Source organism: Lissotriton helveticus, chromosome 2_1, assembly GCF_964261635.1.
Source record: "Lissotriton helveticus chromosome 2_1, aLisHel1.1, whole genome shotgun sequence".
Classification (NCBI taxonomy): Eukaryota; Metazoa; Chordata; class Amphibia; order Caudata; family Salamandridae; genus Lissotriton; species Lissotriton helveticus.
The window spans coordinates 1090900526-1090914791 of NC_136059.1; the positions used below are offsets into that span (position 1 = coordinate 1090900526).

Below are 14266 nucleotides of genomic sequence, written 5' to 3' on the forward strand. Positions count from 1 at the left end.
AATATGGGAGTCACTCTGGGTACAGGATAAATTGGAACAAGTCCACACTCTATTGCCCTGGCGAGGCCTAAGAATAGTTTCTGACGGCTTTCAATACCTTGGTATTTTTATCACCCCACACAGGGCGCTGAGTAGGCTCTGTAACCTAGGGAAGGTCCTACAAAAATGTAAACAAATGCGGAGAGGTGGAGGGATCTCCCCCTCTCTTTGCTAAGAAAATCAGATATTTTTTAAATGATTACCTTGCCACAACTACTTTATGCTCTCTAAAACACGTACCATCCGCTCCCATGGACGGTGTTCACCGAACTGGAGGCCGATATCCGGTCTACTGTGGCAAAAGAGGTCACCCTAGAATGGCATTAATTATGCTACAGTGCATACCTACAATGGTGGGATCGCATTGCCGGATGTAGAGGCCTACTATTGGGCTGCACATTTAATTCCCATAAATGAATGGTTACACCAGGCAAGGGACCACCCTATATACAGGCTGGAAAGGGAATTGATGATACCGTACATGCAATTACACTACCTCTGTGGTGTCAAGGGAACTTCCCAATTATTACCGGCGAAACAAGTTACACTGGAGGTGTGGGATAGAGCATCAAGAGGGATAGTGGACACACCAGGTCACAAAGGCTATGCCACTTTGGGAAGGAGGGTGGTTTAAGGAACTGCATAAATAAAAGGGATTTGAAGGATGGGACCACTTGGGCATTTCTGTGATAGGTGACATCCGGGAGCAGGGTGAGTTTAAACCCATGCCCATAATTCGTCAGGAATATGGGATACACAGATCTCAATTTACTAAATATGCACAGACGCACCACGCATGGCAGACAGAGGGCATACTGTGCACGGACTTACCTGAATAAGCTCCACTAGCGGGGAGACTGCTACAAGAGGAGCTTATAGAAAAGGCGGTTTCTGTTACGTAAAAAACTATAAACAACAATATGCCAGACAACCTGGGTAGACTATGGGAGAGGTGGGAGCAGGACATGGGAACCCTGGAAGATGTTGACAGGGAAGCTGCCCTACTACACCCCAGAGAGGTAGCCATCAAAGCTAGATTACGCCTTATCCAATATAAAATCCTGCATAGAATAAACTATGACGGGGAGAAATTACACAAGATGGATAGGTCAGAGACATCATACTGTCTTACATGCAGGGACATTACGGGTGACTTTTACCACACGATATGGGCTTGCCCTACCATACAAGCCAAGTGGTGGCTATCGTTGGAGAACTGGGGAAGATTTTGGAGGTATTGTTACCGGTTGACTCTGGTTTTGTCCTCCTGGGGATCCTGAGTGAGGTTGATATTAATAGAGCCCAACTACTATTCACCTCATTGGGTATGGCTGTGGCCAAGCAAGATGCTTCTAGATGGTGGGGAGTGGAGGAGAGTCCCATGGCACAGGAATGGGGAAGGGGGATGGATCTCTATATAGCTGCTTAACATATTACATATATGAGCAGGGACTGCGCTAAAAAATTCTATAAAATTTGAGGTCCCAGGAGGAGTTACTTTGGGCTGGATCTTGGGACAACGCATACGAATCCCCACTGCTGATGATGCTGACAAGGTTGCACCTGGGGGTCTTCACTAGTCAGGAACACACAATGTTGCCCTTGTTTCTGGGCAGGGATATGGAGGCAGGTTCATGGAAAGCCAACAATACGTATTGATTCTAACGAAGTACACTGATGATGATTGGATGCTGTCATTGATGTTTTTGATATTTACAACATGCCAAAAAAACTAAAAAGATTTATAAAACAAAAAAGAATGTTGAAATAAATCCCAGCACTGGAAGAACCAATTCTCTATAAACAAAAATAGACTTTGATTACTATCTCCTGATCATAAGTGATTACAATTGAACACTATGGACATTTGCATGAATTATGTGATAACATGTTGCCCTCTCACAAAATAGTTTTCTAGCTTTGAAAGGAGTATTATATTTCAGCGAATGGGTTGAAGCATAAATCAGCTGAAAAATAGAAAGCAGTAGTAAGGAAGAGTTGGCGTAAGGCAAAGTCATGAAAGGGGCACCAAAGTGAGGAAGGGTGATGAGGAAATGCTGGATAGGAGGAGAGGGAGATGGAGCAAAAAAGGTATGGAATGGAGTAAGGAGAGGGAAAAGAGTTGGGTGAGATCAAAAATACAGAAGGAGGGGGAGTATAGGTAGAGAGATGCAGCCACGCTGAGAGAGGAAATAAATGAAAGAAATTAGAGGGAACAACAAAAGGATGTAAGCAGAAGGGAAACACATGAGGCAGCAGCAAGAACAGGCAGTACAGTGTAGACAGGTAACATGAGTTTTTAATTTTTTTTCTTCTGGAGAAGTCCTCCAAATGTATTTATTCGAATGGGAGTGAGCTCAAAAGGGAGGGCGCTGCTCTAAATATTGCCTTTATTCTCAGTATTCTGAGATCATAAATCTTTATTTTAAATGTGTCCATTATCATGGTCTCTTAAGTTTAGTAAGCTTCAGAGCTTTTGAGTGATGACCAGAGTGCATTCTGGGTACCAGCCAAAATTCTTGAGGAGGAAGTTCAGAAGCAACCGTCCGATTTCCTTGAATCCAAATATTGTCTCCATGACTCTCAATCTGGTTTTAGATCAGGCTACAGCACGGAGACAGCACTTCTGGAAGTTGCAGAAATAGTATGTGAAGCGGTAGACCAGGGCAGCTCTGCAATGCTCGTGCTGCTGGATCTCTCTGCTGCATTCAACATAGTGTCTCATCATATTATTTTTGAGAGACTTGAACACTTGGGGGTGAGGGGAACCACGTTGTCTTGTCTTGGTCCCAGTCGCTTTTAGTAAACCGCTCACAACAAGTATTTCTCCATCCCCAGAAACCCCTTGTGTGTGCTGTCCCCCAGGGCTTGGCTTTGAGCCCGCTGCTGTTCAATGTTTGTTTGACCCCCCTCCCAACCCTGGTCGAGAAATGGGAAGTGAGACTAGCTTCTACGGTGATGACACCCAGCTGGTGTTCTCTTTCAAAGAACACTTTGAGGCTCCTTCCGCCAACTTTATGACTGAATAACATCTCGGCCTGGATGACTGAGTATTGGTTACAATTAAACACTGAGAACACAAAGATCCTGTTCTTCAATCAATCATCGCCCCCTTGCTTGAGCTCCAGTAGCCCTCAGAGCTAAACCCTCCTCTGATCCCAGTAGATTGAGCCAGAAATTTGGGGTTTAATTTTGACAATGACCTCTCCTGTGAGGCCCAGATTCGACAGGTCTCCTTGTCTTGCTTCTGGAAGCTGAGAGCCCTACGGAGATTCCTTCACTTCCTTCCGATAGATTGCAGGAAGAGAGGGGTCCATGTATTGGTCACATCCCATTTAGATTATGCCAATATCCTGTATATTGGATTACCAGACTATCTGGTCCGCAGGCTGATTAGAATTCAAAATGCTGCGGCCAGACTTATTAGGAAAGGGTCGTTCCGCCACCACATTTCCCCTCACTTGCGGAGCTTCCATTGGCTGCCCGTCAATAAGAGCATCAAGTATAAGGCACTCATCCTTGCCTACACAGCCACTAGAGATCGGGGACTGGGGTACTTGAGACATAGACTCCAATACTACCATCAAGACGGGGTTCTGAGATCTAATCACCTAGAACTGCTCAGGATTCGTTCCTCATTTAAGGATAGAATAGGCGGGCGAGCCTTTTCGGTGAGAGCTGCGTCCTTCTGGAATTCAATGCCTCTCCATCTCCATATGATTGAGTCAGAACCGGCATTCAGAAAAGCGCTGAAAATCTGGCTCTTTAACCTCCCGTAGTTCTCCCCTTTCTCCTCACTGTGAACCGGCATTTTAGCGTTGGGACACCTCCATTCGCTTTATAAATCTCACTAATTATTATTATTATTGTTACTGCAGATGCAGGACTTTGAAGGTGACATAGGTAATTTGAATATTATTCTGGCTTCCTTGACAAGTCCTTGTAGATCCTTTTATGCAAGCAAGATGTGGTTTCATTTTCTGCTTCCATGAAGTAGTCCAGTGGTTGAATGAAGGACAGCTTTAATTGGAGCTAATAAGGATCCAGGAATAACAAACACAATGACATTGCTATAGTAAATACAGGATGACACCAGTGCCTGCACTATATTAAATAGGTCATTTGGATACAGAAAGGGTCTGAGTTTTTCAGGTAGTGAAAGAAAGCACTCAGATTCCTGTCTTTGTGTTCGATTAAAGAAGACGTGGCAGGATGAGGGTTGTGCAATCTCATTGTCTATGTTCTACTATAATAAATTGGACACTTGCTAGTAGTTAGAGTTAGTTGAGAGACAAACTAAACTCCTGAGGCGGAAGCCGGGAGATAGCGAAACCTGTGATTTTTTTTAAACTGTGTATTTGAACTGTATTTTTAACTCACTTGTTCCCCCTTCTGGGTACTTGCATGGTAAAACGTCCTAGGCTCTAGCAGTCCCGCGCAGCTGATTGTAAGAGCTGCAGCGGTACCATAACATTCTCGCCGTCGCCATTGTCCAGAGGCCACTGGCCACGCCCCCCCTCAAACAGGCCACTCCCCCCGCCTAACCTTTAAATCGCGCTGAATGCGAGCGCGCAGTAGAGACAAACTAAACTCCTGAGGCGGAAGCCGGGAGATAGCGAAACCTGTGATTTTTTGTTTTTAAACTGTGTATTTGAACTGTATTTGTAACTCACTTGTTCCTCCTTCTAGGCACTTGCATGGTAAAACTTCCTAGGCTCTAGCAGTTCCGCGTAGCTGATTGTAAGAGCTGCAGCGGTACCATAACATTCTCGCCGTCGCCATTGTCCAGAGGCCACTGGCCACGCCCCCCTCAAACAGGCCACGCCCCCCTTGCCTCCCCTCCTACAAATAATGTGCTTTCCCCGTACACGCAGCGGACGTGCGCAGCGGGCGCGCAGCGGGCGCGCCGAAGGCACGCCTAAGGCAAGCCCGTCTGCGCCCGTCCGCGCCCTTCCGGGTACAGGGGCCACACCCCCTGGTCAAATGGCACCTCCACGACTATGTTACGACGCTGATCAAATTTTCGCTCTTAATCCTAATTTGGACCATCCGACAGCCACTTTCAATCTGCTAGATCAATTCCCACAATGTTGCCCCCACTGCTCCTTCCATCTGGATAATCGACAACGATGCCGCAGTCTAGCCCACCGAGCAGTAACCCTTTCTCCTTCAAGCTACACTTTCCTTAGCTTGAATTGCCGTTCCCTGCCCAAACACAAACGTGAGATTTTTGATCTCCTCACGGATGAATCTCCCGACGCACTTTTTATTACAGAGACGTGGCTCCGTGATAGCTCCGGACCAGATATTGCAGAAGCTCTGCCAGCTCAATATGCGATTGTAAGGCACGATCGCCCCAAGAAAATGGGTGGCGGTGTTGCAATAATATTTAAAAATATCTATCAATGCCATCTGGATCCTGCTCCATTAAACGGCTGTGAGGCAGCGTTCTTTAAGATTGCTCTCCAACCTAAAATTACCCTTTCAGGCTTACTGGTGTATCGCCCGCCAGGTCTTAGCAACGCCTGGCTATCTCAACTTTCTGAAATTATAGCCCCGGCTGTATCTATATCCAGCAATTTTGTAGTCATCGGTGATCTGAATGTACATCTTGACGATCAGAATGACAATTTGGCCTCCAACCTTATTGCAGATCTTGCTTCTATGAATCTCAGCCTATCTAACAAGGGTTCCACTCATAAAGGCGGTCACCTTTTAGACCCACTCATCTGGTCTGACCACTTTCTAATTAAATTCACCGTCACAAATTATGTAAATACACCCACTCACAAACCAGATATCTTTTCACAGAAAAGGGACTGGAAAAAGTTCGATCCTGATGTTTTTAATGTAATTCTATCTGATCTTAAACCAGAGAACTTATTTACGTCTAATGATATGGATATGATGGCCAGTTCTGTAAACAATTGGCTCTCGGAAGCCTTAAATATCTATCTCCCCACTACTCGTAAGAAAGGGACTATTCACAAAGCACCTGCCCCCTGGTACAATGAGTCGCTTCGCTTGCACAAATCTAAGTGCAAGAAATTGGAACGTTTATGGAGGAAAGATTACTCTCTCTCATCTTGTGCCGCCTATAAAACTGAGCTGAAATGCTATCACAAGGCGTGCGCTACAACCAGAGCCATCCACGTCAATAAATCCATAAATGAAGCAATAAATAAATCAAAAACCCTATTTACTGTGGTGAAGGAGCTCGCTGGCTCTCAGACCACAGCTACACTTCCCCAACTATCCAATGCGAAATGCGATGAGCTTGCCCAGTATTTCACTTCTAAAATCACGATTATACATCAGGATATCCTTGCTCAAATCAAATTACCTGTTCCCCCCACCTCCCCTCAGATTAGGAACGTGCCCTCCAACTCTTCTGGGTCCCCTTTGCCACTATTGCTGTCGTGGCCTGATCTCTGCTCGGAAACTCTTTTGGAAACACTGAGCAAAGTTAAATCAGGTTCCCCGCTGGACCCACTGCCCGCCCCTATTCTCCGTTCTTTGAACTCCTCACATCTATCCACTATCTGTAAGATGCTAAACCATTCACTTGATACGGCCACTGTTCCTAGTTGTTGGAAACATGCCATGGTCACCCCGTTATTGAAGAAACCACAGGCTGATCCAAAAATATCCGCCAATTACCGTCCCATTTCTTTACTACCGGCATTCTCGAATGTTTTGGAACGACACATTCACTTCCATCTTTCAAAATTTGTGACAGACAATAATCTGTTACACCCTTCTCAATCGGGATTCCGCCCCGGTTTCTCTACAGAGACGACCCTGTTGGGCGTTACAGATAACTTGCGTCTGCTTTTGGATCGAGGAGAAACAGTTGCGCTGATCTTGCTCGATCTCAGCGCAGCTTTTGATACTGTGTCACACAGTATCCTTCTCAAATCTCTTGCTGCCCTTGGCATTGGCAACAAAGCATTGGACTGGCTTGCAGCTTTTTTGTCTGACCGCACCTTTCAAATTTTTTCTAAGTTATCATCCTCTAAGAGTCACTCCTCCCCCCATGGGGTACCCCAAGGGTCTCTCCTTAGCCCTCTGCTTTTTAATTTGTATGTTACACCTTTGGCTTATGTTGCACAATGTTCGGGACTAAATCTTTTTTCATATGCCGATGATTCACAAATTGTTTTTTCACTCTCCCAAACTGATCCCATGGCCCCCTCCCCTTTGCAAACAGGACTCAGCAAGATAGCTGAATGGATGAACAACAACCTACTCAAGTTAAACGGCGGGAAGACGGAGGTCCTGATTCTTGGTAACAAACCCGATCTCTGGAACCTGACTCATTGGCCTACTTCCATGGGTCCCCTTCCAACTCCATCTGAACTAGTGCGAAACTTGGGAGTAACTATCGACAGAGGTCTTACAATGAATGATCAGGTCAACAGAGTTACAGCCATCTGTTTTACCTTCCTACGATGGCTGCGTAAAATCTTCTGGATGATCCCTAAAAACACCCAGAGATCTGTCGTGAACGCCTTGGTGACCTCCAGATTGGATTACGGCAACGTGCTCTATCTGGGGTCTCCAAAGGCCGTCATACGTCGCCTTCAGCTAGTCCAAAATGCTGCAGCTCGGCTCCTCTGTGGCTGTCATAAACGTGATCACATCACAGAACGCTTGCGAGAGCTACACTGGCTTCGTGTGGAAAACCGGATCAAGTTTAAAGCGTTGTGCTTTATGCACAAGATCAAAGCCGGATCAGCACCCCTCTACCTTCAAGCCCTTATCAGCCCTTACCTTCCAGCTCGCTCTCTTCGTTCCTCATCTCACCATCTTTTTAATGTACCTAGGTTCAAACTTACCAGAATGGGCGGTAGCTCCTTTCGAACTTAGGTCCCAGACTGTGGAATTCACTTCCACTGGCCCTACGGATGGAAAATAGTCACACGCGATTTCGCAGAGCAGTGAAGACCTGGCTCTTTGACCTCTATTTCTTCTGTCTTATGTTGTTGATCTGTCTCCTAGCGCCGGGAAACCTTTACGGGTAGCTGTCGCGCTCAACAAAAAAAAAAAATTATAAAAAAAAAAAAATCCTGAATCTTTAGGAAAGGGCAAAGTCTAGGTTTGAGGAAACCAGGCGCTCTTTTCGCAAACGGTTAATATCATAATATCAGATCTTGCTAAATAGTTGGAACTTATTCTTGATGATGTGGACTTGGTCATCTTCCTAGAGGAAAGTTATTTATAAAGATTTGAGGACCTTGATTAATTATTCTTCAGCCAGTGGGATAATTGTCTCTAACAGGTGCTTTGGAGTGAAGCTAATGATGCTCTTGTTGGAGCATGTCTTATGTGCAGTCAGATTGACTGATTACAGTAATTGTGTTGCCAAAAAACTGAAGACATTCTTGGCATAAGGATTGTGTCTGAGTGCAAATCTTTTAAGCATTAAGATAAACAATCTGGAATAATTATGCGGGGTAAGTTTACTTTGAATATAATTTGATTGAGATGATAATTATTTTTAAGCATCTGTTTAGTGACCAATACAGATTTAGGTGAATTGTTGGCTCTCCATTGTTTGGTAAATATACGTACTTGCCTTTTTGAAAAAGTTCTCGAATCATGAGATTTTTAAAAATATATTTGTATTAATTTTACATATAAATCATAATGTTTCAAATAGTAGACATCAAAGTAAACTGAACTTTTGCCATTCACTGGGTACATAGGACAGCATACAAAACATATCAAGGACGACTCTAGGTGATGAGCTTTTTCATGATTGTGCTGAAGATTTAACACAGTCATGTTGTAACTGGAGAACAAATAATTCATTTTCCTGGATATTAACATGTCACATGGGATGTCTTCAAGTGCTTAAGCTATTTTACATTATTTGATTCATCTGACGGATCTCTTGGGGATAGATTAAACTGAAGAGTGTGTTGCAGGATGCACCTACTGAATGTGAATATCGGTGGGATAATGAAATGACCCAAACAATCTACTTTGATGGGATTGTAATAATTTACACTAATCTGGTCGAGGATAAATAGGTTCAAGATTTAACTTGGTCCACTGTTATCTAAGTAAGGAATTTTGGAGAATTGTTTCAAATTATATTAGGATAAAACTTTCTAGAGAACAATTGAGTGCACATTAAATGTGTTGCCTCTGTTGATATTAAAGTCTCACAGATAAAAACTGTAATTATTTAGCATTTGTTCCTCTGTTATACTGACCGTGAGGTCTGTTTTTTTGTCATCTGAGAGAGTATAGATAAAATGCAATTAAATAGTTAGGTTAATGGAGAAGGTTCATGACATTTAAAAGTTTGATGCATGTGAAATGAGGTGTACTTTTTTTGCAGGGCGGGTTGTTGCTATGTGTTAATTGCTATGTGTTAATACTACTCCACCTATAATGCTATTCTGTCTACTAGTTCTAATTATATCATCACCAGATAGGACCCAGGAAACCAGGATTGCTTGAAATTGGTGGCTTAGACATTACTGACTGAGTTGTAAAGAGACGTCTAGATTTAGGTCTCCAAATGTGTTAGCAATGACGCTATGATGAATACTGGCTGAGCTGCAAATATAAATACAGCCTCTCAGAATCTGGGAGGTCATCTTGCTGATAGGAAGGCAGACCGGGTCTCTGCCAATGAGTATGAATATACGTATGTTTTTGTCTTTGATCAGCTGTTGTGTGGCATGCTTGTGTTTATACAGGGAGAGAATGCGTTAGATATGTTTAGGCGAATCTTCAGTATTAAAGACGACTTCACAAGTGTATTTGGATACTCATAAAAAAAGCTCTTGAAGTAGGCCTTTCAAGGCTATAAGCAATTGATCACGATGCTTTGGACGAAGTTAGACATGATAAGCCAAATTCAGAGTATCAATAGTTAAAATAAAATTCATATTGCTTTACTTAACATCAGTTTGTTATATCACCTTTTCTTGTTTTAAGATGGACACACTTGGAAGCAGCTTCAGTATTATGTAGCAGGCTTTTCTATATATTCTCCGAGTCTTTATACCAGGTTTATTTATTTTATTATTTAGAAATACCAGTACTATGGAAAATTCTGGTATGCAGTTAATAAGGATGTTTATTAACAGCTTACAAACCACCAATAGTGTTTTCAATGCACAATTCCTTAGCAAACATTGTGAGATTAATTGCTGCGCTGCCTTAGGTAGATAGCACCTGTTTGTTAGTAACAGGTATTTGCAATCTAAGTGCAAAATGGAACTTGCAGGTTCGAGTCCTAGAAGAGGGGATTCAATGTTCTGAACTTTTGAAGTTGATAAACTGAGTACCACTAATATAAGAAAAACACTTGATATCTGCGGTACATGAAACAGCAGAATCTGTGGGAATAGCTACTTAAAAATACATTTACATAATTATTACTATCATCTTCAACCAGATCTTGGAGTCAATGGCACAGATTCTGCCATTACTTGTGAAGCATGTTTAATGAGACTGTACGATGATGTAAACACATTCTTCTCTTTGTATAAGTGTGTATTTGATATTCTGTCAATAACTGCTTTTTTATGTTACAACATACCTTCTTTATTTCCACAGTCCTGAGACCTTGTATTTCAGAAGCTGAAACAAAACAATGGATAAAATTCACTGTCAACAATTGCAATTTCTACATTTCCTCTGGTGTTCTACTTCGACAGAACCAAAGTTTTATGGCTACTAAAGGAGTAGAGGAACAATAGCCTGCAGGTAAGGGACAGGCAGGGAGTAATTTTGGGCAAAAGAGAATGTTGGCTTAATACATTATATTTGAGAAGTAGCTCTGCTCATCTCTAGCATAACTGAAACAATTACATCCAAGAATAGCAAGTACATTTGTAACGTTAAAGAAGAATGCTGTTTTAGAAAAAACAAAAAGTACCTCAACTGTGATTTTGTTTTTGAGTCAGTAGTAGAACGATGTACCAATACAAATAAAAAACACATAAACTCAGTTTCTTTTACTGCATGATCTCTTTGATCTCTAGATGGAACTGAGGGGGAACCAGTACAATAGTACTATGCAACATAATTAACACTGAAGAGAAACATACTTTAAATATCTGTTAGAAGGTGGTTCTGACACTATGGGCCGCCCGGATTTTTGAGCACCTAATTGTTGAGCTTTTACTGTGGGGGAGCCTCATAATCTGGGACTCACCCACAGTGAACTCATAATGAAGGAGACTGCATGGAGATTTTACTGGTGTCCGCCTGGCTTGACCAGGCCGCTGCGCAGCAGCTGGGGTATGGGACACGTGCTGGTTACATGCAGACACAGGTGTACATGCATGTGCACACGTGTAGGGGCTGCGCAGGGGAGATTCCTAGCGTGCGCAGTCCAGGAGCAGCTACAGAGGGAATGGCGTGACCAGCTTATGCAGAATTGGGTGGTGACATGGAATAGGCTTTATATCCTGGGAAGGACCATGCCAGGGAAAGTCAGTGTGTTTTTACTTCATTATTTCCCTATGGGGATGTGGGGCCCATGGCTAAAATGACTTCCACAAAGCCTACAGATTCCAGACACGCACGAATGTCCAGTGTAGCAGATGTGAAAATGAGTATTCTGCAAAGTCCAAAGTCATATTTGTACTGCTTTTGGGTCGTCCAGAAATGTCATATTTCTCTGAGTCCCTGGCTGGGGTCTGGCCATGGCAGGTTAGATTAATGACCTTTCTTCCCAGAGCAAGATCTTCCCTCCAAGGAGAAAAGATAGGTGGAGCTAAAGCCAATCCATCAACTGCTGTCGCTGGGTGCCAGGCACCAGTTTGCACCCAGGAGAGAAGGCAGTCAAGGGGGAAGGAGTTGGGTTTCAGAGGCCATGTGGCCAGAGACACTGGACGACTCCATTTTGAACTACCCAGAGGCTGGACAAGAAGGAGGGAGGGGGCAGGGAAGTGATGTGTCGCTGTGTGATAGGACACACAGAGACTTCCTGCCAGCCCCCTACTCAACTTTTAAAAAGTACTGGCACAGGAGAAGAAGCTCTCTGGGGTGTGGTCTGCGGAGGCGAAAGGTGCTGGAGCCTGGTGCAATGGGCAGTTGGAAGGAGGAAACCCCTGACTGCCCCCCAGGCCCCTAACAGCGCCAGAAGAAGAGCCCAGGATCGTGGAGCAGAAGAGAGGGCCTCTGCGCAGGGAGAAGAGAGGCGCAGGGAGCCCGTGAAAACCGCTCCCTGCAGAATGCACCCTCTTGGAGACCCGGAGGACGGAGGAGAGTGCTCCCAGTGGCTGGGGGACGCCACCAGGAGCGAGACGAAGCGAAAATGGGGCAAATCGGACTCCAGGGGGCCGAGATATGCCCCCGAGAAGGTAGGCGACCTTTGACCCCGCCTTGGACCGACGACGAAGCGCGTGGGGCTCCGCCGCCGGTCGCGATCATGCCCCCGGGGTGGGTCAGGTCCCGGGGGCTGCCCCCGCCAAGAAGTAAAGCCGGGGGGCGCCGTCGCCCCCCCCGTGAAGATGCCCCCACGGGGTGCCAGAAGCCCACCCTGGCCCCCGCCGAAACCTGCGCCGGGGAGCGCCGTCGCGCTCCCCCTGAAGCGGTGCGGGAAGAGGGACCCGGGAGCCCAACTCCGGGCCCCGTGTGGGGAGGCGGGAGGCGCCGTCGCGCCCCCCCACAAAGAAGAGGAGAGGAGGGGCCCGGGACCCCATCCCCGGGCCCCGAGGCACCTGGGTGAGGGGGAGCGCCGTCGCGCCCCCCCGTGCGAGTCCGGGGGCCCGGGACCCCATCCCCGGGCCCCGATGTCAGAAGGAAGGAGGGGGGAGTGCTGCATCACTCCCCCGAGGCCAGCGGGAGCCGCGCTGGTCTTCGTGTCTGCCGCCGGAGCGGGCAGACGGGAACAGAAGGGATCGGCCGGCTCCCGCGGCAGCACGGAAGAGTGCTGGCCGCGTGGGGAGCCGGCGGGGGCAGCTGGGGGTGGGCTCCCCAGGCTGCCCTCCAACAAAGGAGAATCGCGGGGGTCCCGGGGGACCGGGCCCCCAGGAAAGACCATCGGTGGTGCGAGGGGCCCGGGTGGGACCGGGCCCCAGAAAAGAAGAGGAGCCGCCGGGGGTGGGCTCCCCAAGTCGTAGGTGCATCCCTGGGGGTCCGGGTGGGACCGGGCCCCCCCAATGAGGCCAGGAAAAGCGGCGAAGCGCCAGCGCGGCTCTCCCCGGAGCAGCGGGAGAGCCGCTCATCTAATATGCGGCCCAGCCCATAATGCCTTGCAGGCCAGGACCGGCCTGCAAGGGCTAACAGCGTGTTCTTTGCCTGTGGGGGCCCCAGGAGGGCAGGGTCTCCCCTACACAAGTGTAAAGGTGCCGGGGGAGCTGCAGGAGCTACACAGTCTCCCCCAGCGCAAAGATGACGAGTCACCCTAGGTGTCCTGGGGATTTGAGAAGAATAACCCCTCCAGGGCTCAACTGGCAGTTAACACTCTCTGGGCTGGAACTTATGTTCTTCAGCTGAGGGTGTTTTGACAATTGTATCAAGGAGTGGAGAGCTGAGATGGAGGATGTCTAGAAAGGCGTCCCCTGGAGGTGAAGAGGTGTAATTGCACTGAACTGCGATTATTAATGGTTATTTCTTGTAGAGGGACTGACTTTCACCTGGTTAATGTGAGGTGCTGGTGCAAGGTGATGCCTTATGAAAAATAGATTTGAGTGGCTAGACATTCCTGCTAGGGTGTCTGACTGTAGATACTTAAACCTGTGATTTTATCTGTGATGCCTTTAGGGGCTGTAATTGCAATGCATTCTAATGATTTCCAAATGTGCTGGTACTGTCATTCTAAAGTGTGCCTAAACATGTATTCTTGCTGCTGCGCTTAGGTGAAGACCCCAGACTGTTAGCCCTTAAGATGAAGAGGTGAATACTGTATGGTGGTAGGAGATGCTCAGTCAGGGTCATGTGTCACTAAGGCAGGTGTAGCCTGTTTAATGCTTGTGGAGGTAATGGGGGGGGGGTCGCCATTGGGATGGCGCCAGTGCGCAGGGCCCTCGCTCCAGGTTAAGACCAATTCACTGCATTGGGGGCAAGATGATGTGCATACATGGGAGTGGTGGTACTAGACCCCACCCCCCCTGCGGGAGGGGTGGAGATGTTAGGCAATGTCACAAAGTAATTCCATCAGCTTATGTATATTTGTAAATTGGTGCATAGTATTGAGTGGTGTGTGTGTTTAATAAATGTACTCTTACTTTTATAAAGCAAAGTACAGACTGGA

General features: G+C 46.2%; 1 protein-coding gene across 7 annotated transcripts in view; it reads right to left on the reverse strand.

Annotated features, from left to right (window-relative positions):
- Positions 1-14266, reverse strand: part of MPDZ (multiple PDZ domain crumbs cell polarity complex component) — an 832961-nt gene that overhangs the window by 54410 nt on the left and 764285 nt on the right. For all 7 annotated transcript variants that reach the window (XM_078675896.1, XM_078675898.1, XM_078675897.1 and 4 more), the window contains one exon: positions 10601-10641. In XM_078675896.1, the coding sequence (XP_078532022.1) occupies positions 10601-10641 (41 nt within the window). The remainder of the gene's footprint in view (positions 1-10600; positions 10642-14266) is intronic.